The 26,987-nt window shown below is 36.4% G+C and overlaps 4 protein-coding genes across 4 annotated transcripts; 1 reads left to right on the forward strand and 3 right to left on the reverse strand.

The window, feature by feature from the left end:
• On the reverse strand, positions 2,406-6,800 carry LOC109235748 (probable protein phosphatase 2C 40). Its single transcript, XM_019401986.1, has 4 exons — positions 6,459-6,800; positions 3,821-4,924; positions 3,302-3,566; positions 2,406-2,827 (listed from the first exon to the last, which is right to left on the reverse strand). Exons 2-4 carry the CDS (start codon positions 4,916-4,918, stop codon positions 2,700-2,702), a joined length of 1,491 nt encoding a protein of 496 aa, XP_019257531.1. The 5' UTR covers positions 4,919-4,924; positions 6,459-6,800; the 3' UTR covers positions 2,406-2,699.
• LOC109236127 lies at positions 10,915-11,328 on the forward strand. Its single transcript, XM_019402344.1, has one exon. The coding sequence runs from the start codon at positions 10,915-10,917 to the stop codon at positions 11,326-11,328; it is 414 nt and encodes a 137-aa protein (XP_019257889.1).
• LOC109235749 (WAT1-related protein At3g30340-like) lies at positions 11,741-13,889 on the reverse strand. Its single transcript, XM_019401987.1, has 6 exons — positions 13,644-13,889; positions 13,502-13,564; positions 13,280-13,396; positions 12,755-13,163; positions 12,402-12,553; positions 11,741-12,295 (listed from the first exon to the last, which is right to left on the reverse strand). The coding sequence occupies exons 1-6, from the start codon at positions 13,823-13,825 to the stop codon at positions 12,139-12,141; spliced, it is 1,080 nt and encodes a 359-aa protein (XP_019257532.1). The 5' UTR covers positions 13,826-13,889; the 3' UTR covers positions 11,741-12,138.
• On the reverse strand, positions 22,211-25,935 carry LOC109235750 (heat shock factor-binding protein 1-like). The gene is made up of 5 exons (XM_019401988.1): positions 25,802-25,935; positions 23,907-23,960; positions 23,456-23,479; positions 23,331-23,373; positions 22,211-22,859 (listed from the first exon to the last, which is right to left on the reverse strand). The coding sequence occupies exons 1-5, from the start codon at positions 25,802-25,804 to the stop codon at positions 22,717-22,719; spliced, it is 267 nt and encodes an 88-aa protein (XP_019257533.1). The 5' UTR covers positions 25,805-25,935; the 3' UTR covers positions 22,211-22,716.

Below are 26,987 nucleotides of genomic sequence, written 5' to 3' on the forward strand. Positions count from 1 at the left end.
TTTACCATTTTAACACTTCAAGTAGCTATTAAATGTATCAAGTAAATACCCGACCTAGTCAGCCCATCTCGCGTGTGACACACAGTCCGAAACGCGCGTTGCATACCAAATTATGTTTTTTTTTTTTGTTTTTAGAATTAATTTGAAGTGGGCCCCAAAACTCCAACATCTTCTTCCAACCATTACAGAATCAGTTGGCCATTATCCCCGCCTTCGCCACCACCGTGACTGTCAAACCCACATTAGCAAACAAAAATTTTCATCAGATTAAAGCTAGTCATTAACCAAAAAATTGTTAAACTCATAATTCATGAATGAAATCTCAGTAGAATTACTTCATCCATCCATTTTAGAAAGATGTGAAATCCGGTTGCTTGAATCAAAAAATCAACTAGACACCAATTCAAGAAAAATTTACCCAAGAATTTAGAATACTCTACAAAGAATAATAATTAAAAATCCAAGTTTTGAATCAATGAAATAAGAGAGAGAAGAATGAAGACCAAAAGGTAGAGAGATAGAGGTCGCCCGAGCTGCCGAACTTCGTCAATAAGGAAAAGATCAGAAAGGTTGGGATGAAATTGGTTAGTTGGGGTCTTTAATTGGTTAGTTGTAGAATAAGAAAAAATTGGGATGAAATAAAGGGGAAGTCAGAAAGGGGATGAAGAAGAATATTTGGGGGGGGGGGGGGGGGGGGGGTAGGGGGGGAGGGGAAGAAGAAGATGAATGGAGGGGCAGTCTCACGTTAGGTTAATAGGAAATTTCTTCTTTTTTCTTTTTTGCTTTAAATGTGTTTATTTTTTGTTAATTACATTTATCAGATTTTTATATATAATTTATAGGTGTCATTTTCTTATTGGTTAATTTGACAAGTCATAGGCGAGTGTAACTCACCCATATGGTCTGTTGGACTCGGGTGTTCATGAGGCTTATTTTTTACGGACTATAAGTGTTAAAATGGTAGAGGGGTCAGTTGAGGTGTCTTGCTTAACTTTGAGGACAACTTGAAGGGGCTGTTTATGTATTTCGCCTTAAATTAATGGAGTTTTACATATATACTTCACATCAAAATAAATTTTTTGCCTATTATTTTGGTACATAATTTTTTTATTTGATAATTATAATACTCTGAAGGAACTCGGCAAAATGACCCCGTAACTTCGGAAGAAGGGGTGCTCTCCTATCTTTACGTGTATTTCGACTAATTCCATAATAATATTTTTTTAGATTCAGTTTAACTAGAAGTACAATGGGACATATTTGAAAAGGCATAAACTCAATGGCTGACCAGACTACATCTTTTGATATATAACCTTCAGGGGCTCGAAAAGTCAAGAGTCATTTCAGAATATAAAAAAAAGGCAAATCTAGATGAGTCTTTTTCAGTCATTGGTTATAATTGTAAGCACTAAGATTCTTCTTGTTACCTTATTATATTATAGCTTAAAATTTGACGACGGTGATGTTCGAATTAGCTTGCCTACATCTCAACTAAAGTTGTTCAAACCGAACCGAAAGCGTTAACCGAACCGAACTAATGACTTATTGGGTTGTTGGTATCGGATTAACGGGGTAATTGATGATGAACAGATTGAGATTTTATAATTAACGGTTGGAGGTGTATTACTCAATTTTCTTATCGGGTAAACCGTTAACCCGTTAGAAATTCTTATGTTTATACTTTTACCCCTATGTATATAAACTTGTTAGTACATTTTTGCATAAGTAGTTGTACATAGAATGATAGAACTGTTTGTAGCTAATGGCAGTCGTTTCTGGCTTCTCGTGAATTATGAGCGGACATGAATAGAATTCCTCTCTGAGCCATTTTACTTAAGTGGGGTTTTTCATTACTTCACTTACAATTAGAGTTTGAAGTTTGTTTGTAAGTGGTTTTCTAATTGTTTTGTGGATAATAATGCTAATGGTATTGATTGTTCAAAAAAAAAAACTAACAGTTTGAACTATGCATTTGGTCATTTGGTATTGATTGTTCAAAAAAATTCTATTTGGTTTAGCCGATAAATCACGCAATAACCGTCCGATAAGCATTAATCCGATACCATCCGTTGTCTTATTAGATGGCTAGCGGATTACTACATTTATAATCCGATAACCGATAACCGATAAGCCGAACCGTTAAGCGTAATTATCCGTCAAATAAGCACCCCTAATCTCAACTAATTCATTAATTACCTACTACTTTCCACCAGTGCAGGCAGAAGCATATGTAGTTAGGGTACAAGTTCAACTGAACGTATGCATTTTTTATACTGAGTAATAAGAAGGTGAAAAATCACTAAAATTTAATAAATTTTGAATCGATAATTATACTCTAAAAGTGCAATGGGTTCAATAGCAACAAAATAAAGATTGAACCGGTCAAATTTTATCATAGATTCGCCTTTGAGCATACGTACCGGATAACTTTATTCACCAAAACTTAGAAGGAAAAAAGTCATGAAAATGATAGCCAAACTATACAATAGATTACAAATGAAGTGAAGGTCTTTTGCAGAACAAGTTCAAACAAATCTAAAAATGGTGAATAACATAATACTAGTACTTCTAACATAAGCAAAACAACCCCCTCCTCTCCTCCCTATCCCGGACCCCGGACCTCGGTTCCCTTACCTCAGGATCAAAATACAAAAATAAATGAAATAGAATAGACAAAATTGCTCTTCAGATTGACAAACTCATAGGCGAGTCGATGCTTTTGAGGTTCGTTTGTTCATTCCAAGGATTATCACAATTACTGTCACATCGTCGTGATATTTCCTCCTCCTCCCAGCTGGTATGCTCATCAACTCTTCCTTACTAAAGCCTGCAAATTTATGGAATTAATTCAAACTTCTCGCGGATATATATCCACAATGCAGTTGATAGCCAATACAACCTCAGAGGATCATCAGCTCAAAATTCTATTCTTTTGCTGATCTCACTGTGTTAACTACTTAAACTAAAAAATGCTTATTAGTATGTGATAGGTTGTGTGGCTATAATATAATATGGTTTCATTGACTATATTATACCGTAAGGAAGCAAGATTCCGAAAGTGTTGACAGTCGAAATAGTAGTCTAATAGGTACTACAACAACAACCCAGTAGGATCCCTACCCCGGAGGGATAAAGGTACTGTTTGATTAAACGTAATACTCCCTCCATCCCAATTTATGTGACGGTATTTGACTGAACATAGAATTTAAGAAATAAAGGAAGACTTTTGAAACTTGTGGTCTAAAATAAACCATAGATACCATGTGGTCGAATGGAGAGAATATCGATGCAGATGTCATACCTGCACAATCTGCTGCTCGAATTACAAGCTGCTCCAGCAGAAATTTGGCTGGATCACCTAAAGGGTAACGTTGAATATAAGAATGGACAAGCTTTACAACCTCATCATTGTTGAAGAAGTCAAATAGACCGTCGCTTCCAAGTACAACAAAATGATCAGAACTTGATATTTCATGTACAGTCAGAGACGGTTGTACAGAAATATATGGAGGACTAATTAGATTTCGGACGCGAAGAATTCCCATCAAAGCATCATTCATACTCTTCTGCAATAAGAAAATGAAGTGTTATCCTTCCTAATAGGTAAGAAGCAAAAGATTAAAAGATTATATCAATTTTGGCAACAATACGATGCCACAACGATAGTCATCTAGTGTCCATTAGCATAAATTGGCTACATAAATGAAAATTTCAAAATTCTCAGTAATTTAAAGAAACAAAAAATGCAGTTTGAGATAAGGCGCGCCAAAGTATAAGGTAACTATAAGGTGCACCAAAGCAAAAGCAATAGAAGTAGCACCTTTTTCAAGTAACCAACTCCAAGTGCCCGAGTAACCTTTAGCTTTCCCTTGACTTTCCCACCCACGATCGTTGAGTGATCTTCAGGATGATTCTTTAGTAGTTGGATTCTTTCAGATTCATTATCGACAGTATGACTAACAGTAAGCTGCACAGATTGCAATCGTCCATCACTATTAGTAACTATGCTTTCACCATAAGTTGCCAATACAGCTCGACTATCTCCTGCATTGAGCACATACAAGTTCTTCCCAAGTAGAAGCACAACTAATACACAGGATCCAATCGATACTAAGTCAGGACGGTCATCCATTTCCTGTTCAACCATGTGAAGGAAATCGTTCTCAGCTTGAGTAAGAGCCTGTTCCAGGCTATTAAGTACTTTTTGCTTAAAAGAGGTACACGGCTTCTCCACATCTAAATAAGGAAGCGCATTACCAAAGCAATCAACATATGAGCCCTTATTAACTTGAGACTCTGGTTCGAGTTCCCAAACCAATAAACTAAGGTAATGTCTAATTGTTTCGTACAATGTTCCAGCCAGAAAATCAGCTGCATCTCTTCCATTAAATCCATCATATATGGCACAGAAGAGCGAGTCGTTCTCTTCTGAACAGACAGCCTGTACTCTGTCTTCACCCGCTGCACCACCCGCTATTTTAACTTCTGTTGCATTAAGGAAGCTTTCACTCGAAGATTTCATTGAAGATGAATTGTCTTCAGCTAGCTCACTTGGAGAGGACGGACTACAACTTAAGTTTGACAAACTACTCTGAAAAGACGATGACAATAAATCCAACTTTGAAAGGGATGGAGAAGAGGGTATCCGGCGGAATGAAGTAGGTGAATCCAGTGCGGGCAGTATCTCAGCCCCAAACAATCCGTTGCAAATATTTGTGTTAGCTAGTGTGGCATTGGCACTTAGAGCAGCACCAGAAAGGCAAGAGAAGGAACCGTTGGCTCTTCGAAGTTTAGTTCCAGGACGCATGTCAATACCATCTGATTCATCGCCAGAATCATCGGTGTTGGAATTACAGTGATATCCAAAACTTACTTTGATTTCCGCTCCTGGATCAGTTATTGCTTGTCCACCCATCATTTGTGCCTAGAAACAAGTCAACAATCTCCGTTAGATCCCATACCGTTTGTAGACCAAGGACCATACTACGCTACATAGTATTTTACAGCAAATACAATTTTCATTTTGATGTGAATACATATTCTCAAGAATCTTGATTATGCTATTACCAGACATTCTCAAATCTCAACTGCTTTAAAATTATTAAACAAACGACTGCACACTGGACGGACAAAGAAGCTAGTCAATAAAAAAGAACCTCCAGTTTCTTCTCCTTCCCAAGGAGGGAATTCAGATAATCGCTCGTAAACTAGAAATTAATCAGGTAGCAAATTGCCATAAACAAGTGTTATGAAATAGCCCTGCTTGGCTTATCCTTGATTGTGTGGTGGAAAAATTAGAAACGCTAGATGTTTTCATTTCTAGAATCTATTTATTCTAAACAACACAGTTCTGCAGTACCCTAGATCAAACCATGAACATCACCCTAGATCAAACCAAAACTACGAAAGCGCAAAATTATACATGCCCCATTGAGATATTATATGGTTGTATCACTATTTTAATCCTTATTGGAATATGAAAGTTTAGCATGCTAGATAAAGTTGAATAGAAAATGGATCCATATAGCCAACTCAATCCAAGAAAATAAGGCTGGATATCTAGTATATATCTGGTACCCACTGGTCCGACTAATCCAGAATTCACGCCATGTAGAGCTAACTAAGAAAGATATTCTCATTCGCTCTCTCTTCTTGTTCTTTTCCAGATTTTATTTGGTAATACTAGCTTCTTTGGCATATATTGTGCACTACCTTCCTATTGCATTTCAGATAAGAAGTTGTTTTTACGTCTTGAACCAGTGACCATTGCGTCAAGACTCCCCACTAGTAAGTAAGACTATTGCATTTCAGATAAGAGGTCGTTTTCATGTCTTGAACCTAGTGACCAACATATCACTAAATGAGCAAGGCTCCCACTAATAAGCGGTAGCAGAGCCACATTCAACCAAAGGGTGTCCCCCCCCCCCCCCAACTTTTCGGTGTATTTAATTTTTTATATTATGACACCGCTTAGTGAAAATCCTGGCTCCGCCAATGCTAATGAGCAATACTATAAGTCATAAATAACAAATCTTTTTTAGAGAATTTATCCATTTTCAAGATTTTACATCCCAAGATACTGGGATAATACTGGGTATGTTGTTGTTGTTATTGTAAGATACGGTTAACAATCCAAAATTTCCTATATGAAAATAAAACACATATAGATTACAACAACAATATCCATATTGTGAGGATTCATCATGAAAATGACTAGTTTCTCATAATCCACACCAACCCCATTAACTGAAATAACTGAAAAACATTTTAAAAAATGATAAAAAACAAATCTTTACAAAGAATTTCACCATTTTCAAGATTATACAAATATACTATTAACAATCCAAAATCTCCCATATGAAAATAAAATCATAGCACATGCAGATTACAATAACTGAAAAACAAAAAATTAACTGGTAATTTGCCAATATAAGTTAAAATTATAACCAAAAACTGACCTTTCTTGGATTTTGATGTCAACCCCAGATGACAAAAACACCCAAAGAAGCTGAAAATGCTCTATCTTTCTGCTTAGTTTAAATTGTTCACAGAAGCAAAGTGTTAAAGAACAGAGAGAACAAAGAGAAAGAAATGAAGAGAAGTGTGTGATAAAATTGGATGGCGTTTATTAAATGGAAAAAAAAAAAGAAAAAAAAAAGGGGCGGCTCGGTTGGAGAAAATTTCTATGGATGACGTTCATAGGGGAAGAGAAAAAAGAAGTCAAATTTTCTGTACAAAGATTCACTTCACACCAATGGTGGTAATTATACAGTAGTTTGAGGGAAAAAATGTGCAGCTTTTTTATTATTGTGTTATTTTGGGAGGTTTCCTAATTGGCTTGGGACTCTTATTAATTATGTACTCTTGGAAATTATTTTTATCTATTTAAAAAGTAATGAAAGAAAAATCTATTTATTTTAACTCAAGTGGTAATAGTGTCAATCCATTATAAAAAAAAAATAGCGCGGTGCACGAAGCATTCCGGATTCATGCAGGATCCGGAGAAGGGCTGCACCCAAGGGGGTGGGATGTAGCTAGCCTACAATGATGCAAGTATCACTAAGTGATTCCACGATCGAACTTGTAACTTACTTTACCTTTGCTCCAAGGCTCCCCTTCAAGTGTCAATCCTTATAGAAAAAGGGCAGCACGATACACGAAGCGTTCTGCGTTCATACATGGTATCGGGAGGGCTGCACCCCGAGGGACCGTGATGTAGGTAGCCTACCATAATGCAAGCAATGGATGATTCCACAGCTCAAACATGTAACCTAACTTTACCTTTGCTCCAAGGCTCCCCTTCAAGTGTCAATCCTTTAAAAAATGGGTAGTCCGGTGCACGAAGTATCCCGCGTTCACGCAGGGTTCGAAGTAGGGCTACATCCCAAGAGGTATGATTTAGGCACCCTACCGTAATGCAAGCATCGGTGGACGATTCCACGGACCGAACCCATGAACTATAGGTCACATGGAGATAACTTTATCATTGCTCCAAGACTACCTTTCAAGTGTCAATTATTTAGAAACGGAGTAGAATGTGCTATGTGTGTCATTTTTCATAAGATGCTTTTGTACTTGTATTTAAAGTTCGTGTGAGTATCATGTCATCACATGATTTTAAGTGCGTAAAAATAACATATGTTAAATATTTAAATTTTATAGTAAGAATCCATATCAAGAAAGGAAATAGTTCATTTATAATTAAATTTATTTAATTTAGTGTAATTTCAAGTGTGAGAAATTTTTTTCTATTCTAGCCAAATTTCAGCTCCCCCATTACAATAGTAGTCAGATTTATCGTCCCCACATAATTATGGAGGAAGATTTTATGCCTATGCCTCCACCCATCCTTCTCAACACCTTTAGGAAGATATAAGATATTTATTGTAGCTTTCTATCTCCACCTTTTGTTTTCTTTTTAAATAATAATGGTGTCTGTGTCAGCGTGTGTATACTCGACTAATTTCACTCAACACCTGTAGTCAAGCCTCTTTATAACAACTTCATTTATTCCGATATTTTTTGGTTGCTATAGTGAAGAATTGTTATAGAGGACATATATTTATAACATAACATAGAAATCGGTTCCAATTAAAACTTGGCTTTTATAGTAAATGACTGTTAGATAGGGATGTTGTTATAGAGAGATCTGACTGTACTATATTTAACCGGTACAAATGCCGAGTAATTCTATCCATCAAAGCTTGGACAAATAAAAGAAATCACCTCGTGTTTTTGATTCCACTAAAAAAATTTGTTTTTCGCTTTTCAAGAATTTGTTTATTAAAAAAAAACTACCACTTCAAAACTTAACATATATTTCATATTTAAAAAATGTGACCATATTTTCTTCAACGTATGTAAAAGTTCCAATAATTATAATAGCAATCAGCAAATTCACGTCGTCAGTCCCTTTCTTTTTTTTGTCTTTGGTCCTTCTTTTCTTATATATTAACTTTTTTATTGTATATGTCTAAATAGATTTTAGGTAAATTCACAAAACTCGTCATATATTGTTGGGAGAAATTCAAAAATAGCCAGATTTACAAGTGGTCATTCAAAAATAGCCACAGTTTCAAAAGTAATTGAAATTTAGCCACTTTTCATGTAAAGATAAATCTGAACGAAAACACTGTTCAAAATCCGGAACATACTCCAGCATAATATACTGGAGTTCCAGTATAATATACCGGTCCAGTATAATATGCTGGAAGTTCATACACGGGTGCTCCAATCTCCAGTATAATATGCTGGAACTTTCCACGTGTTGGAGTTCCAGCATAATATGCTGGAAGTTCATACACAGGTGCATCGATCTCCAGTATATTATGCTGGACCGATTCCTGTTGCAGCAAAATAATGGCTATTTTTCAATGACTTTGCAAATGCTGGCTATTTTTGAATGACCAGTCCAAAAACTGGCTAAGCCGTGATATTTTTACTATATTGTTCTACGAGGAAATGATATTGGACTATAAGGGGATCTATGCAGCCCAATTGGCCCAACTTAACAATTTGCGAATGTAGCCACAAAACAGTGGAAGTTTTGTTTAATGACCAGTCCCTTTTTGTGAAAATGACAACTTCATCATTGCTGCAGTGCAGCCCATCATTTTATTAAATCTTAGGCACAGATCAGGTTGAGAGCCCGTTTGGATCGGCTGAATTTAAGTAGTTTAGAGCAAAAATACTTAAAAGTACTTTTTATGTAGTCAATGACCATTTCATCTAGTTTAGAGATTTTTTTTTTTTTTTGAAATTATCTTGTCTCATGTGTAAATCAGTTAAATTTGTGCAAAGGAATTTAGATAAAGTATATTAATAGATTGACATCATTCACCTTGGACCAATATGATTACTAAACTTTACCCTTTATAACAATGAGACGGAATATATAGTTACTTCTGATCGTGAGATCAAATTCGTGTAATTACTCATATTTAAAGAAAGACGATTAAAATATTAATATTATGAAAATTAGACTAATATAAATCGATTTAATATGCTATCAAACAAATTCTTGTTAATTATAAATTTTACAGAATATCAAAACGCTAACGTGGTAAGTGACTTATCATAACCTATAACCTATTGCTGAAAATTTGACTTTTTGTTGATTTGTATTTTTTTGAGCAATTCATAGTCCCTTTACGTGTATGTGATAAAAATAATATTATAATTTTACTATTACAGTGGTTAAAAGTTCAATAATCATACGTGAATTTAATTTATTGACTTGTGATCCATTCTAAATTCCCATTTTGGAATATGAGAATGGGAAACAATTCTAGCTTTTCTTTTTTCCCCATGAAGAATTAGTGGAGTAGTTAGAAGTGAAAAGGTTGGTAATTTGTGTCAAAGGTATACAAAATTAGCAACCAATAATATAAAGCTAATAAAGATGCTAAAGTAAGATGCCTCCAGTGGACACCAAATCAGCACATCTCTTCTCTAAATTGTGTAGGTACCACAGTATCACTGTTTTAGCATATGTGTTTGTTCTTAAAACATATGTTTGCCGGGACTTTCCAAAAATGTTGATGTACTCGTGTTGCGTCCTTCAAAATGCATTATTTTTGGAGAATACGACACGTACCCATCTACATTTTTGAAGAGTCCGAGTAATATAGCCGAAAACTGACCTCATAAGATTGCCTCATGAGTCATGACCCTATTCATGTGAATAAATCCTTTTTCAACTCAAGGAACTTACCCTTTTCTCCCTTTTATTTCATCTATCTATATGTGCATAATCAACAAGGAAAAAAGCTTTACGCTAATTGTTTACGTCAAATCACATTAACTTACCATGATTAAGCGACAAACTGAAGTAAATAACTTTGTTAGGTCTCGTGGTAGAAGGGGAGCCTTGGCGTAGTCGGTAAAGTTGTTACCATGTGAACAGGAGGTGAAGCATTCGACCGTGGAAACAGCCTCCTGTAGAAATGCCGGGTAAGGCTGCATACAATATACCCTTGTGGTTCGGCCCTTTTCCGAAACTCCACGCGTAGCGGGAGCTTAGTGCACCGGGCTGCCCTTTTTTAGGTCTCATGGTTAAACAATAAAAGTATGTGCGGAAGGTACGTGACATGTTATTATTGGTTTAGTGTAACCATCGGCGTGAATTATGTAATCCAAGCAGTGAAACTCCTTCTAAATATAGTGAAAGAAATTTGAAGAGATAACAAAACCCTTGAACAAGCAATGCTTTTCTTGTTTTTTTTTTTTTTATTTCCAGAATATATTTGGAGGCAAATTCTTATATTGCCAAGTAGGTAAGGCATTTGGTCCCCTCAACTTTAATCAAACAACACTGTCTTCTTATCCTCTTTAAAATCCAAACCAATTCCAAAAATTGATCTTATCAATTGCATATCAAATTATTCCCTATTGATCAAAGGATAACACATCAATATGGCTGATTCCATTTTTCCTGATAGGGAGAAGCAAAAACAAGCAGACAATGACATCAAGAACATGTTATCTTCTCTAACGAAACGCCTAGGCAGCCTTCAACGTGTTCATAATAAGGCGTCAAAAGGGGACTCGAGCCAGAGTGATGACGATGATCATGGCACGAGAATCATCACTCTAGCCGGTACTAATGTAGGAGCCAGTATGCGCGGTGAGATGGAGGAGAAAGCTGGATTTGAAGGCGATTCATCGGAGGAAAATGAAGCGTTGAAAACATATGTAAATAGCAATTTTCAAGCACTCAACAATTCTATTATGTTAGGTGGTAGCTATTGTACTAATGACCCTGGTGTTCATTTGGATATAACTGATTATATGGAACATGACCAAGAGCCAACACCAATAGGACCATGAAAAGAAGAAAGGAAAGAATAAAGGAACGGGAACCGACCACTATTTGGTACATTCGGAGTAGGATAATACCAGAGGCGGATCCAGAACTTCAATCTTTATAGGTCAAGGTTCTAAGTTCTTTGAGAATATGAGTTGAAAACTAATATTTCTACTTAATATTCCATATGGATAAGTATCATAGTGTACTTGAGCTTTGTTTCTTTTACTGTCTCCATGTTTTCCTATTTTTCTCTTTTCTTGATCTCTTGTAAGGAGTAGTTCTTTCACTGAAGTTTGTAGTCAAATATTTCCCTTCAGCTAAAAACCATTCCTATATATAGTATTGCTGTCTTCATTCTTGAGTTCAACAGAAAAAAGGGCAGCCCGGTGCACTAAGCTCCCGCTATGCGCGGGGTGCGGGGAAGGGCCGCAATGCAACCTTACCTTGCATTTCTGCAAGAGCCTGTTTCCACGGCTTGAACCCGTGACCTCCTGGTCACATGGCAGCAACTTTATCGGTTACGCCAAGGCTCCCCTTCGCTTCATTGAGTTCAACAAGTATAACATATGCAGAATATTGTAATTTGTATTTTCAAAATGATAATTACAACTTGCTACTATAGTTCTTTCTTCTATGCTATTATCCTTAGATTTTTCTTTCTTGTGACTTTTACAGTGGCAAGAATATCTCATGTCCATCCAATTAAGGTATAAACTTGATTCTTTGATGTTGGTTCTTGAAAATATAACAAAATTTAGTTCATAGTTACATGTTTAGGAATTAAAACTTAGTTCAAAGAAACTATAGAAATATTTCCAGAGAGGTTGATATCAAGGAATCGCGCGTTCATCATTGGATTCATGAACTCGAAAACTTAGCTCCTTGTCCTTTTTCTCTGCAGTTTCTTGAGGAACTTTCTGAATTTCTTTAGTCTTGCCCCATAGAAGAAAGTATAGTCCGACGATTACAATAACTGATCCCATCACACTGAACATGTTCATTTTTTGAAAGAATATGTATCAGTTGTGTATAATATTATGAATTGAAACATAGTCTTAGGTAAAAATTAGCAGCATTGAAAGTGTTGAATCACCTTCCGAGATTGAGTTGCTCGTGTAGAAACGGAACGTCTAACATGGCTGCCATAACTTGAACAAGAGGACTGAATGCTGAAGTAAAGACAGGTCCCCTCTTCTTAACACACCATGACATTCCAACATAACACAAGCCGGAACCTATTAACCCCTGTCGCAAGTAGAATACATTCAGACCTCTCTATTACAGCATCGCTATATAACAGCCATTCACTATACATGTTCTATATAACAACACTTTGCTATAACAGCCAAAAAATTCGGAACAAATGAGATTGTTATAAAGAGAGGTTTGATTGTACATTATTGTTAATTTAGACTCCAAAATAAGATGAAGTTTAGGTGTACTTACAGTATAAATGACACTCAACATATCGATCATTTCCTTTGGAATCCAAATGGAAAGTCTTCGATTAATGGAAAAAGTTAAGATAGCGGATTGTATGGCGCTGAAGAAGGTCATAATAACAGTGCTAGAGTATTGACATGGATATTTCTTTCCAATATTTGATTGAAGAAGGAACCACGATGACCACAATAGCGTTCCAGCAAACAAGATCAACGAGCCAAAAATCCATCGTTCTTTTCTTTTCGAGGAACTAATGTGCTCTTCCATCGATTGAGATGCAGTTTGTATGTCTGAAAAATGGATTAAAGGAATGCCTTTGTAAAAAGTCAATAACAAGGCGCCTCCGAGGCATATTAATGTACCAATCACTTTTGCTCTTCCACTTCTATCTTTTATGTTAATTGTCTCTAACCTGCATTTCAATCATATGATATCCTTAGATTGGATCAATAGATCAAGAAAAGGGGAGAGTCGTAACTTTTTGAGCTATATTTACTTGTTGAAACGAGAGAGAACGAATTCTCATACCCGAAAGGTAATGCCATAATGAATGTTATCACCGGAACCATGTTGACAAAGGCACATGCAAAAGTTGCAGAAGTGTATTGTATGCCAAGAAGGAATAAGTATTGTGTAAGAGATGCCCTACGAAAAAGGCGTCTAAGTTATGGTTCTAAAACTTTAGCAGAGAAACACAGAGTAACAAACAGGACTTAACAACAAAAAAAGCTATTTAAAAGACAATCTTACCCAACAATTGCACTCAAGAATAGGTAGCACAAGATTTGAGGTGTGAGTTTAGGTCTAGTATTTCTGCAAAACAAGAAGATTATCATATGAAAAGTTGTAACATAACTTCAGATAAGTGAAAAGTAGGAAGTATTGTTCATACCTTTCAAGAAAGAAAGCAATAGGGGCTAAAAATATAGTCGAAATGGACTGTCGATAAGTGATGAAAACCAAATGGTTCATACCATCCATGATAATCTTCTTAAGAAGTATATTACTTATTGCGAAAGCAAAATCAATTGCCAACATAACAAAGATTGGATAACATTCCACATATCTCTTCATCTTAGTTTGTCTTCACTTCCTTTCTGTTGTGTGCTGTGAATTACTCTCTGGTTTTTAAGCTGAAGCTGAGGCGGAAGGCAGATATTTAAAGTCTGTTAAGACTGTTGTTTGTTCCACTAAATTCTGGCAATCACATCAATGCATTAAAGGTTCAATAGATTTAGACATTTGTTTAACGTAAGTATACTCTTGCCTTTTACTTTCCTTTTACTTGAAAGATTGCTACTATTTCCCTTTTCCTTACTTTTGATTGATACTTTCGGCATAATTGGTAAAGTTGTTGTCATGTGATCGGGAGGTCACGAGTTCGAGCTGTGGAAACAGCCTCTGGCAGAATACAGGGTAAGGCTGCATATATACAATAAACTCTTGTGGTTTGTCCCTTCCCCGGACCCCCGGTTTAGCGGGAGCTTAGTGTACTAGGCTGCCTTTTTTTTTTTTAACTTTTGATTGATATGTTTGGTGTAACTGGTAAAGTTGCTGCCATGTGACCAGAAGGTTATCGGTTTCGAGCCGTGGAAACAGCCTCTGGCAGAATACAGGGTAAGGCTGCATACAATAGACTCTTGTAGTCTGACCCTGCCTCGAACCCCCTGTTTAGCGGGATCTTAATGCACCGAGCTGCCTTTTTTTTTTTACTTTTTATTGATACGTTTGGCGTAACTGGTAAAGTTGCTGCCATGTGACCAGGAGGTCACGGGTTCGAGCCGTGGAAACAGCCTCTGGCAGAATGCAGGGTAAGGTTGCATACAATAGACTCTTGTGGTCTGACCCTGCCCCGAACCCCCTGTTTAGCGGGAGCTTAATGCACCGAGCTGCCTTTTTTTTTTTTACTTTTGATCTATGTTGCGTGGACTCTCCAAAATGTTGCCGCACCCGTGTCGGATCCTCCAAAAATACACTACTTTTGGAGGATCTGACACGTATCCGGCGACATTTTCGGAGAGTCGGAGCAACATAGCTTTTGATTGAAACGTTTGGCGTAACTGGTAAAGTTGTTGTCATGTGACCAGGAGATTACGGGTTCGAGCCATGGAAACAACCTCTTGCAGAAAGCAGGGTAAGGCTGCATACAATATACCGTTGTGGTCCGGCCCTTTCTTCGATCCTCGCATAGCGGAAGCTTAGTGCACCAACAAATGTTAACTGTATGCGAATCCATTATCGCAACAACAGGTTCATCAACATACAATATGGAGAATGTTATTTAGGGAAATTTTAGTTTTCTTGGACATAAATTAGATAGGATATAGAACATTTTTAACATGTGAGTCAACCAATGCATATTTTCAATCTTTCTCTGTTGGTATATAAATAAACAGTCTATGGCATCTAGTGGGTGGGGTTCAATTAAATATGATTCTATTTGCCAAAATTTCCTATGGCATCTAATGTATTATCTCTCCTTAGTTCTCATGTGTAAGTGTAGGAGGCATCTAATGCTGCTCTTGGTAGTATAGAATCTTGATATTACAACATTGAACAGAAAAATTTACTGTCAATACATCATATTCCTTTGGATGGATAATAGTATCTGCTGCTTAAGAATTCTTTTAAGTCAGAAAGCATAAACCTGTCACACCTCCTTTTTACTTACTACACCCGCGGAAGAAGGTATGGTAAAGGGAGTTATTTCCAACTTGAAGTGACAATCGGAACGGGATTATTTATTTAAGATCAGAGTCGCCACTTGGAATAGTTATGGTGTCCCAAGTCACCGGTTTTAAATCCCGAATCGAGGAAAGATTGACTCTGTTTTACAGTCAGCGAACCAGAAATCCGAGTAAGGAATTTTGTTAACCCGGGAGAAGGTGTTAGGCATTCCCGGGTTCCGTGGTTCTAGCACGGTCGCTCAACTGTCATATTTGGCTCATTTGTTTGATTTTAGTACATGTTTTAATCTATGTGCCTTTTGACTTTTGAAACGCTTTTATTATTATTATTTTTAGAGAATTGCAACGTCGTGAAAATGCGTCTCGAACCACGTTGCACCAGTGCACCCGTGATCGTTAACACATTTCAACTTCGTTGAGATTTGGATTTGGGTCACATAAGTGTGCACCCGAATTTAGGGAAGTAATATTAAAGTACGCGCCTAAAGCAGCTACGTATTTATTATATTTGGGGAAGGCCGTGAAATTTGCTAAGCGGCGTATCCCGAAATCTAAATTTTATATAAAGCATTATCGAAGACCCCGCAACTTATATTTTGGCGAGGCTCGTGTAATTTTTATTCAGGGAAAGGCAGTCTTAAAGCAACTATATTTTTTATTTGTCTCCAGCAGCGCAAGAAAAATCCTAAAGTTTGTTATTGAACTGAAGTAAGTTAAATGGTAATTATGTGTCAAGGCCACCGATCGGGCTCTGAGATAAGCCCAACGAAGGAGTATTGTACCCATGCTCTTCTAACAAGCTACCAGTTATTTGGGCTCCAGCAAGCTGCCAGTCCAGGCCTAAGCCCAAACGTCCTGGGGATACACTATAGGGCCTGGATTTAAATTAAAAAGAAGAATTCTGATTCAATTAAACCAAAACTATTGAAATTACTCTACACTCTTTAAATGAAACGACTGATTTATGGGCTATGCATACTGATTTTAAAGGCGTATCAGCATCTAGGATTGAATGTGCATTACACTGAGCTACTGATTTCATGCGTTGCGTTATTTGATTTTCAAAGTGTATTTAACAATCCTGCTATGTCTACTGTTCTAAAACGCCTTAAACAGTACAGAATTCAAAGTCCATAACAGTCCAGATTAACAGTCCAAATGTATCTATTATTCATACACTCAAACAACTAACTAACACCAATTACATTTATCCACTAAACAAACGTTCAAATGAGCCTAGATTTGGCAGTATTTCCATTTCCACTTCACTTCACCAGCTAACATCAAGGTGAGTTCATAAACGTGTACCTGGGATTTGAATTGAAATAGGAAAAGGAAAGATTAGCAGCAGAAAACAGCTTCAGCAGCAACTCAGAGAACCAATTTAAAATCTCAAACAACAGACCAGCACAGATTGCAGTCTCAGGATAAATTGGAAAGCCCACAGAGGTTCACAGATCAACCAAAAATGCAGACCAAAATTAACCAGAGATGAACCCAGGACTGACACAACCAGTAAACAAACAACACTCGAACTAACCAGACCTCATGCACACATGAATCGAACAGCTTGTGAATATTAACATTGAGCAGAATCAGATGAGTTCAGGTTAATTTCGATCCTTAATGAGCTAGACAATTGAATTAAGGAACTGGAATCTGAAGGTGAGCAAAGGAGAAATTAATGAAACAGTAATTTTTCTTTTTGATTTTTCTATTGTTTTTCCTGGAAAGTTTTGAGAGAACTAAGATCAAGGAAGCGTTGGATTTCAGATTTCTGATCTGAACTTGTGGAGAATCCGGGGGATTTTTGATGGCTCAGAAAAACTCCCTCATCAAAGGCAAATAAAATCCTATTTATAGGTGAAACCTAGGGTCCAATTTCCAGATTTTCCTTTTCCCCTTAGTCCCTATTCTAATTTCAGTGGTTACCCTTTACTTTCTGACTTTTACACAAGTACACTACCCTAAGTTTATTAAAACCTACACTATAGTCCATCCTAGAAGGTTTCTATACTTATTACAATCCCTATTTCTATCCTTCACCCCCTTCAAAAATTACCAAAATCTGATAAAAGTACCCTTTTCCCATGCCTAAACTACCCTTTGAACCTCTCTGAAATTAACTGGCTAGACCAAAACCCTTTTACTGTATATGTTGGTCACTATCTTGTTTCAGCTGTAGCCCAAAAGATCCACCAAATACGAATTGTTGCAACAATTAACCAATCATGAAATCCAACCTAACCATGAACTACAAATTGCAGTGACCACTCAATGAATCAACTAACTAAACTAAACAAAAATTAGACTAATTGGAATAAATTTAAATCAAACATGAAGACTGAGAACAGTACTACGAAGAACATAACAAATCATAAAACTTAATTAAACCCTAAACATGGAACTGTTATACGATTAACTATTAAACTAAAACAAAACTAATTAATGCTAACTAACAGCAACCATAAGAGATACTAATCAGTTCAGAATGCTGAGGAAACGAATTGAAATCAACAAAGCTCAAACAGGATGACCAGACTCGAAACAAATCGTAAACTAAACTTAGAACAGATACGGAACCCCAAAAATAAGAATCAAAAATAGAAGTAATCAGCAAACTTACTGAATTAGAGCATTCGACTGACCATGGGGAAACTCTGACCGGCCATTTGTTTGAATCCTCCGGGATTCTTGACACGTAACATCCCTAATCGTGTGTTTTCAAAAGAACACACATGATTAGGGAAATTACGGTCCAAAATCCCCCAAGATTTTCTGAGCTAGGGTTCTGCCAGTCTAAGATCTAAAATTCGAGAAGCTTTGGCAATATTCGAAAGATTCTGGTTAGGGATTCAGGTGGAGGGAGGTCAGAAGAGTATATGGTGTAAATTTGGTTGGATTTGGGTGAGTTGATGTTTTGGCCCAGATTTTCGATCTAATATTTGAGCAGTTCCGGCCATGTTCGAGATAAGTGGCTATGGGGGTTGGGTAGAGGAGGTCAAGGCGGTCCCATGGTGTTAATTTGGGCCCGTTTGGCATAACCGGCGACTTGGCCGGAAAATTTTGTCAAGATATTCGACGAGCTCCGGCGAGATTCGAGGGAAACTAAGGGCAGGGATGGAAAGAGGGGAACGCGGAGAACCGGTGGTGTAATTTTGGAGGTCATCGGTGTATCGCCGCCGCCGGCGACGATTTCCGGCCGGCGGCGGACGGCGGAGGGACGGTGGGGCTAGGGCGGAGGAGGGTGGCCGGCACCGGCGTTACAGGGTACGATGAAGATGAAAGAATGTTTTTAGGTTTTGGGTTAATTTCGGACAGTTTTATGGGATTTGAGACTTAGTTCTCATCCGTTGGATCTTGAAGGATCAACGGATGAGATTCACCTGGGCAGAACGGTGTCGTTTTGAATGGGGTTGCTGGACCGGGTTATAGGGGACGGGTATGGATCGGCTTGGATTGGGGATTTCGTTTGGGCTGACTGATTTTGGCCCAAATTTGGTCTCCAATCAAGACCATTTTTAATTTTTCTTTTTCCCCCTTTTTTTTCTTTATCTATTTTTGTATTTTTTGTATTTATTTATTTTTCTGATTTTATAAAATGCTAAAACAAAGCAAAGACCTAATTACACTATTTAACTCCTAAAGTTACTTATAACTCTATTTAAAGACAAATGCAATAATTAGCAATGCAAAGAACTATTTTCTTGCAATTTTCTTTACATTTTATTCTAAAGCTAATTAATACTAAAATTGTGAAATTAAATCCCTAAATGCCAATGCATATTTTTGGTATTTTCATATGGATTAAAATGCACAAATAAAAATACAATAATTACCAAAAAATGCCACAAAATTCACAAAAATTTATAAAATACTAGAAAAAATTGTTTTGTATAGGGCACAAATCACGTGCTCACAAAACCAAGTACAATTCTGTCTATATGAGTTGAGAAGGGGAAGATATGGTTGCCAAGTTAACAAAAAGATAAAGTTGGCGTCCTAAACAGATCGAAGTCAGTCGGTTTTTCAAAATATTTTAATTTTTTTAACAAAATCAATCAACTTCGGTCGGTTTTGTTTGGCACGAAAATGCGAGAAATTATTTTTGCATCCCGCAATAATTATTTTTAGAAACCGACCAACTTTGGTCGGTTTTTTATTTAAAAATAAATTAAAATTAGTATTGAGAAAATCGACAGAAATCGGTAAGTTATTTCGGTAGGTCATTAAAAAACCAACCGATTCCGGTTGTTAATTTTATTTTTATAATAAAACCGACCAAAATCGATCGGTTATTTTCACGTGAAAATGCATTTAAAGAATATAAATAAAATAAAATAAAGTCTTAAACCAAAATGCACGAATAGTCTAGTGGTAGAATAGTATCCTGCCACAGTACAGACCCTGGTTCGATTACCAGATGGTGCACCTTTTAATTACATAACTAAAAATACCGACCGACTTCACTTGGTTTTTTGGCAGTTTTTTTCTTTTTTGGTCGTTTGTGAAATTTAATTGACCAACCGAGTCGGTCAGTTGGCTCTACCGACCGCCACGAATCGATCGATTTTTCGGTCGATTTTCGCCAGTTACCGACCAACATCGGCCGGTTTTGGCAGTCGGTTTTATCCCTTTTTTTAGTAGTGGTAGGGTGCGGAGAAGGGCTACACGCCAAAGGGTGTGATGTAGACAGCCTACCCTAATGCAAGCATTAATGGCTGCTCTCACGGCTCACACATGTAACCTATAAAGTATACATTTCAGAACTCGCTCTCTCAGATCATAATGTGTTCACCAGACATCTGACTTAGCAACCTGTTGCTTAGACCGGCAACGATAAGGAAGGAGATCTATGGATAATGGGATATAGAAGTCAGGTGCGACGGTCAGCTCAGTCAGAGCGCAATTAAATTTCGGGATGCTTCATGAAGTGCTTCTTTCGGAGTTAAACTTCCGTTTGTCCATATTTCAAGAAAAAGTATCTCTTGTTTTTCATTCCCATTCCCATAAGAATGAATACTATGATTCGCGTTTCGAACAGGCATGAATACAGCATTTATAGGATAACTTCCATCTTGAAAGTTATGTGGCGTTTTTATAAGATATCCACGATTTCTCTCTATTTGTAATCCAATACAAAAATTAATTGGTTCCGTTAAACTGGCTATATGTTGTGTATTATCAACAATTTCTACCATCTAAGAGCCCTTTCTACATTTTTTTCTATTACATTACGAAATAATGAATTGAGTTCGTATAGAAATTTTGGATGCTGCTAGTGAAATAGCCCTTCTGGCTATATTTTCTGTTACTCCACCCATTTCATAAAGTATTCTACCCGGTTTAACAAAAGTTACCCAATATTCAAGGGCTGAACCCATACGTGTTTCTGCGGGTCTTAGCCCACAACGTCTAAATTCTGAACTCGACACTGATTGGACATAAGAAAGTATTAGCATCCTAAAGGTCTTGACTACTAGGAAAATCAATTTCACTTGTTGCAAGTCTTTAGTCATTTTGGTAATGAAAAACATGGCAAGTGCTAAAATGATGGATCAAATGTTGAAATTCTTGTAAAATTTAAAAGCTTTAAAATTTAAATAGAAATATTCCACTTTCAAATATGAGGACCACCAAGAAGTAGTTTGGCAACAAATCATATCAATGCTTTTAAGTAACATCAAATTCTTTTTCAATGGAAAGTAGGAGGTACACAATAGACATGATTTTTCATGCCCTTGTCTTAATCCATATTCTTTTTCTTTTGTTCCTTAACCATGATTTGAGCTGGAAACCTACATCTTTAGTAATAGGAAATTCAGAATTCTATGCTTTTTTTGCTTTTACTTTTAGTTTTTTCATGAGTAAGGAACCTCTAAAAGTCCAAGCATTATCACCTTAATAAATGGTCAAGAATTAATCAAGATTAACAGTACCTCTAAAGGGCATAATCCTTCTTCAAAACATAGCCAAATATAGGACGAGTTCTATAGGTTTAACTGAACTCATTGTTCTCTGCTCGAATTATGTATACATACAACAATAACAACTACTACTATGCATCAATCCCAAGAAAATTGCGCTCGACAATGTCTTCTTTAGATTTCAGACCATGAAAAAGGATTTGTTAAATGAGACATAAGAAAACTACTATTGACCATCCATTATTTGGTACCCTTTTCTTTTTGCTGTTTTAAGTATACCTTTTTCTATTTTGACTAATTTCACTGGATAAATTGGAGCATCATTTCGTGGACATATGTTAAATGCTAAGTACTTCAAATCACAAAAATTATTAATGAGAACAAAACTTGCACTATACAACATTCTGCTTTTCTCCTGCCAAATCAAATTGCTGAAACTTTTCTAGTCAATAAATGAATCTGAAAAATTTCTTTAAACTAAGGGACTGCTTTTACACTAGAATTAAAGATTATGCAAACACTTATTAACGATTCTAGAGATATGATTTCTATGGCATTCAAAGCAAGCCTTGCTCCTCCAATTAAAAGATTTCATTACCTTGAAAGATCTGCACATATATTTTTTTAATACTTTTTAACATCAAAAAAAATAAAAAAAAGGTGATTTATTGGATATTTTTTTGTCTATAACAGTCAAATAATATTTGAACATAAAGTATTCTTATAACAGCCAATCGCAATAAAAGCCAAAAAAATATCAGGACAAACAAAGCTACTATAAATAGATTTGACGGCATAAACAATCTTTCAAGTACTGGGATAAATTTGGTCTGAAATCTAAAGAAGACACAAAGAAGGATTATACAAAACAACAACAAACCCAGAGAAATCCACAAGAAGGGTAGGGTAAAGTGTACGCAAACCTTACCCCTACCTTATGACACTAGAGAGGTTGTTCTGAAAGACCCTCGGCTTAAGGATTATACAAAAGCAAGTAGAAACAAAAAGAAAATGTGTAGATATTCAAATTTAGCACCTATACTGAAGATACAAATCTCAACAAATAACTCATTGACGTTGAGCAACCCGATGTACTAAGCTCCGGCTTTGCGCGGGGTCCGGGGAAGGGCCGGACCACGAGGGTCTATTGTACGCAACCTTTCGGTAACCTCAACAATGACCAACAACACAAGTCAATATCTTTCAACCCAAGAAGCCATGTACACAGTATATGTATTACATTATAAAGCAAATGTCATAGTAGACAAAATGGGACAAGACCTTCAAATCTAAACAGTTATAACAAACATGCCAACTGGCTCCAAGAACAACTTGAAGTATCATCACTTGCTTATGCATTATCATCCGGTGTCTTCGGTTCCTCTCTTGGTTTCAAAGACGCCGAAGGCGATGGAGCACCATCTTGACCCATTTCAGCTCTCAAATCGTTGATGCTTTGTTCAAGTTCATCAATCCGGTTTCCCATCTCGTCAAGTGCAGCCTTGTCAAGGACTAAACATACTTTGTTCAAGCTTGATCTAATAAAACTATAAAAGAGAGGTAGATGCCCTGTACAAGATAAAGACGTATTTGGAACAGTTTGATATGAAAACCATCCAATATGAGAACTCTCACTAGTATGAAAGAGGATTGGAAGCAAGAGCGACAGACTAAAAAGTTGTAGTTGATGACAGTAATGAAACCCCTTTTAAATTTTCTAAGAGACTAAACAAGGTTAGATTATGTTGGCGGATTACCAGAACCCCTACCGACCTAAAAAGTTGAAAGGCAGCAAGCTGGAAATCATGAGCCACTCAAGAGCTTAAGAACCAAGAAGGCAGTTAACACATTCTTGAATTCACAGTTCTACGGAATGCTATATATAACTAAATGCATTTTAGATGACACTAATGTAAGCAACAACTGGATCAGATAGCTGGGAACATCAAATTTAAAAAAGGATATTTTTCGAGATGATTGATTCAGACATTGTCTGAAATCTGGTTTGCTGCAAGGAGAGAAATATCAGTTAGATAATTCTAGTTGATACATGTGAAGAATCCAAGGGGTTGCAGAGTGACCGGACTCACCATTTGCTGAAGAAGATTCTGGACCTGGAAGAGAAGGAAGGGCGGTAGTAAGAGTTAGCTAACATAAATGCAAGTTCTCATTTCTGTCAAATGATGTGCTAGTGAAATCTATCAGAGACCAAAAAAAAAGGGACAGCGATACCAAATATGTTATATGTCAAGTGCAGAAACATTGATCCAAATGTTATGGTATTAGCATCATGATAAAGCCATATTTATGAATAAAGCTAGCTCTTTAAAGGGCCAGGTTGTATGTTAGAATTTTAATTTGATAATAAAAAAGAAAGTAACTTTTGATTCCAGATTCCCAAGTAATCACGCTTGATAACTCAGTGGTGAACAGATTGAGATGATTAGAAATATTAGAGATTGTTAGCAAGCTAAGCGCAGGAGAGTGTGCCTTAAGCTAATCAATTAAAGAAATTAGAGCTGTCTTTGCCAGAAAACTTACAAACACAGTCATATCAGCAGTGCTTTGCTTTGAATTATCTCCATCATGCCCATCCTGCCAGAAAATTGTGATAGTTACGTTTAGAAGAGAGCCAATACGGCAGCTCAGACACAGAAGAACATGCATTTGAATAAAACATACTACTGATTGAGAGCTCATTCTCTAATTTTTTTTTTTTTTTTTTTTTTTGGGTGGGGGGGGGGGGGTCTAGATGAATTAATCAGATGGACCCGACCTCTATTTCGCACATGGACTACTTTCAGCAAGAAAAAGATTTGGAAAATATTAGAGTTAAATAATCCATAACTGCCCTCCCCCATCCCACACGCAAACATATACTAACAAGGTACACTTCAAAGTCAAGGACTAACATGAAAACTGATTCACTTAAGAGTCTGAATTAAAGTTCCCACGATGAAAGATGATATTGTTGACAATAGTAGTACTAGGAAAGTTTCATAAGAGATCTCTGAATTAGAACACATTGTGAAGTGTAAAGAAAGCTGTTCTAATTTTCTAGGACTGTTTTAAAAAATCTAAGTACTACTAGTATTTTAGAAAGCTTTACAATGGCACTGGCAGCTTTCTCAACCATGTTTAGGGTGTCAACTCTATTAAACAAAATGCCCTAATCAGAATTGAACAAATATATTTATCTTGAATTGCTAAGTTTAATTCTTCACGGCAACTGATTGGATATCAAAAATAAAGTGTCTCAAAGAGTTTGCAGCAATAATCCTTTTCCAAGTATTCAAAGCGTGGGATTGTTATTGAAATTATAACCGTCAACTAAAAAAGAATGCTAAGCAATGATATACCCAGTACCATAGTACATGGTAGCCTCGGGACAACCAACACATGACAACAAAGCTGCCATGTATGCAGGTTCCCAAAATGAACGCAAGTACCATATTTCTGACTTCATTAAGAACAAGGTGATGCAGAATGCACCTCAGTAAACCTTTTCACGCACTTCTAACAGAAATCTTGACTCTTAGTTCATACATTATACAGAAGTGGTAGAACTTTTTCATTTAAAAAACAAAGTAGTGTCAGCAAGACATTATAGAGTCTACTAACAATCAGAGGTGGATGCAGCAACTGGTTCATCTGAATCCAGTACTTTCGGCGCGGAGCATAAGCTTATGAGTAAAATTAACTAAGTATGCAACAAATAGCAGTTCCGAATCCATAATTTTATAAATACATGAGTTTAATGCTAAAAACCTTAAAGGTTGAACGCATCAAGTTATTTCCTAGATCCGCCTCTCCTATCCGCCAGTGGTTGTGGTGGGATGGATAAGATCCTTCCACCCTTAACCAGAGGTTTCGAGTTCGAGTACCTTGAGAAGTTTAAAGATCTGTGCTTCAGTGATCAGTATTATTAAGTGCAAAATCTAGAGCACCTCGAAAGAGCCTCTACTTTGTCTTACAATTGAAATTATTACAAATAGAACAATATGGATATAAACAATTGGTCATAGCCAGTCTCAACTTTGGGAGCCCTAATTATTTTTGTTGGTTATTTTATTGAGCTCACTCGAGTCAATAATCACAAATTTGCTTCAACTCCAGTCCTCCTTTAGCTAAAGAAAACAAAATACAAGAAAAAATGACATTTTAAATGAAAAAGAGGAAATTTTACGGGTTTAAAATTTTAATCTTCATAATTGCTAAAACCGAATCTACAAAACAAATGCAGCAATTCCGTTAATAAAATTCAGTCCTATTACAAAAAAATAAATCACAATGCAAACAGAAACGGAGTCAATACAAGCCCTAAATCTGAAAGGAAAAAAGGAGCAAAAAGGTCACTTTTTGGGGATTTATTCACTTAATGAAGAAATCAATGTAGAAAATTTGAAATTTAGAATTGATAGAGAAAATGAGTTTACCATTTTGTTCAGAATTCGATAGTAGCGCCACGAGACAGACAGAAAAAGAGAGAGGATTTACTTAATCGCTTTTTAGCAGAGAGAAGATGGGGATACCAAAAATGGTGAAATTGGGAGGTCTAAAAGGAAAGATAATTTGAATTTTGAAATGACCAAAATGGGTGCTTTTGTAGTGACCCGACCCGACACTCGGCAATAAAGCAATTCACTTGTTATGGATAGTAGGGCCGGGCATAATTTGGTAAATACCGAATTACCGTACCGAAACCGAAAATTGTGATATTTGGTATACGGTATTTTGGTATTTGGTATGGTATTTGGCTTAAGTTTTTAAAAAAATTGGTATTAGGTATGGTATTTGGTATTTTAAAATAAAATACCGAAATACCGATACCGTACCGAAATATATATTATATTACACAAAACACATATTATCAATTATAACATAAATATAAAAAATTTAAAATTTTACTTTCCTTTATTCTCAAACTTCATCAATTAACCTAAACAAGTAACAAGACATTTCTAATTATCAAATATTCTTCTATGTACAATTTACTCTAGTTTTGGACAAAAATTTTGTCAACAAACATTTCAGTTTTGTATTTTTGCGTACTTTAATTAAGAATATTAGAGTGTATGGCTTTATGCACTAGTTAGTATTCAAACCGAATAAACCGAAACCGAAAGGAGAAAAACCGAACCATACCGAATTTAATTAGGTACGGTATTGGTATAGGATCTTAAGAAACCGAATACCAATAATACCGAACCGAAATGTCTAAATACCGTACCGTACCGACCGACGAACACCCCTAATGGATAGAGCTATCAATATGGGCAGGGCGGGCTAGCCCAGCCCAGCCCACGTAGGCTTTGCAATCTGACGGGCTAGGCTGGACTAGGCTAGCCCACAATTTTGGGCCTTATAATGGTCAGTTCATCCCGGCCCTATGTGGGCTGCAGGCCCCACGTGCCGGCCCATTATTTTTTTAAATATAATTTTATATTTTTCTTTAAATTATAACCTAAAAAAGATAAATATTTAAAAGTTAAAAAATCTTATTGGAAAATTTTCACAAACTTAATAACTTTTTATATTGTTCCAATATATGATATACAATAAAAGGTAAAAGACAACACTATATTTCATTCACTAAAGTTAAAACGTCAAAACAACTATTCA

This window comes from Nicotiana attenuata, chromosome 12 (assembly GCF_001879085.1).
Source record: "Nicotiana attenuata strain UT chromosome 12, NIATTr2, whole genome shotgun sequence".
Lineage (NCBI taxonomy): Eukaryota > Viridiplantae > Streptophyta > Magnoliopsida > Solanales > Solanaceae > Nicotiana > Nicotiana attenuata.

Bases quoted from the DNA above. Each gene is read 5' to 3' on its own strand.
- LOC109235749 (XM_019401987.1), bottom strand. From the start codon at position 13,825: ATGAAGAGATATGTGGAATGTTATCCAATCTTTGTTATGTTGGCAATT. The intron at 13,397-13,501 runs GTAAGATTGTCT...CCTTTTTCGTAG, and splicing joins TTCTTGAGTGCAATTGTTGG to GGCATCTCTTACACAATACT. The intron at 13,164-13,279 runs GTATGAGAATTC...ATTGAAATGCAG, and splicing joins ATTATGGCATTACCTTTCGG to GTTAGAGACAATTAACATAA.
- LOC109236127 (XM_019402344.1), top strand. From the start codon at position 10,915: ATGGCTGATTCCATTTTTCCTGATAGGGAGAAGCAAAAACAAGCAGAC.
- LOC109235750 (XM_019401988.1), bottom strand. The intron at 23,480-23,906 runs GTAAGTTTTCTG...CTTCTCTTCCAG, and splicing joins CTGCTGATATGACTGTGTTT to GTCCAGAATCTTCTTCAGCA. The intron at 22,860-23,330 runs ATATCCTTTTTT...ACAAGGCTGCAC, and splicing joins TGAATCAATCATCTCGAAAA to TTGACGAGATGGGAAACCGG.
- LOC109235748 (XM_019401986.1), bottom strand. From the start codon at position 4,918: ATGATGGGTGGACAAGCAATAACTGATCCAGGAGCGGAAATCAAAGTA. The intron at 3,567-3,820 runs GTGCTACTTCTA...TTCTTATTGCAG, and splicing joins GAGTTGGTTACTTGAAAAAG to AAGAGTATGAATGATGCTTT. The intron at 2,828-3,301 runs GTATGACATCTG...ATAAATTTGCAG, and splicing joins TCGAGCAGCAGATTGTGCAG to GCTTTAGTAAGGAAGAGTTG.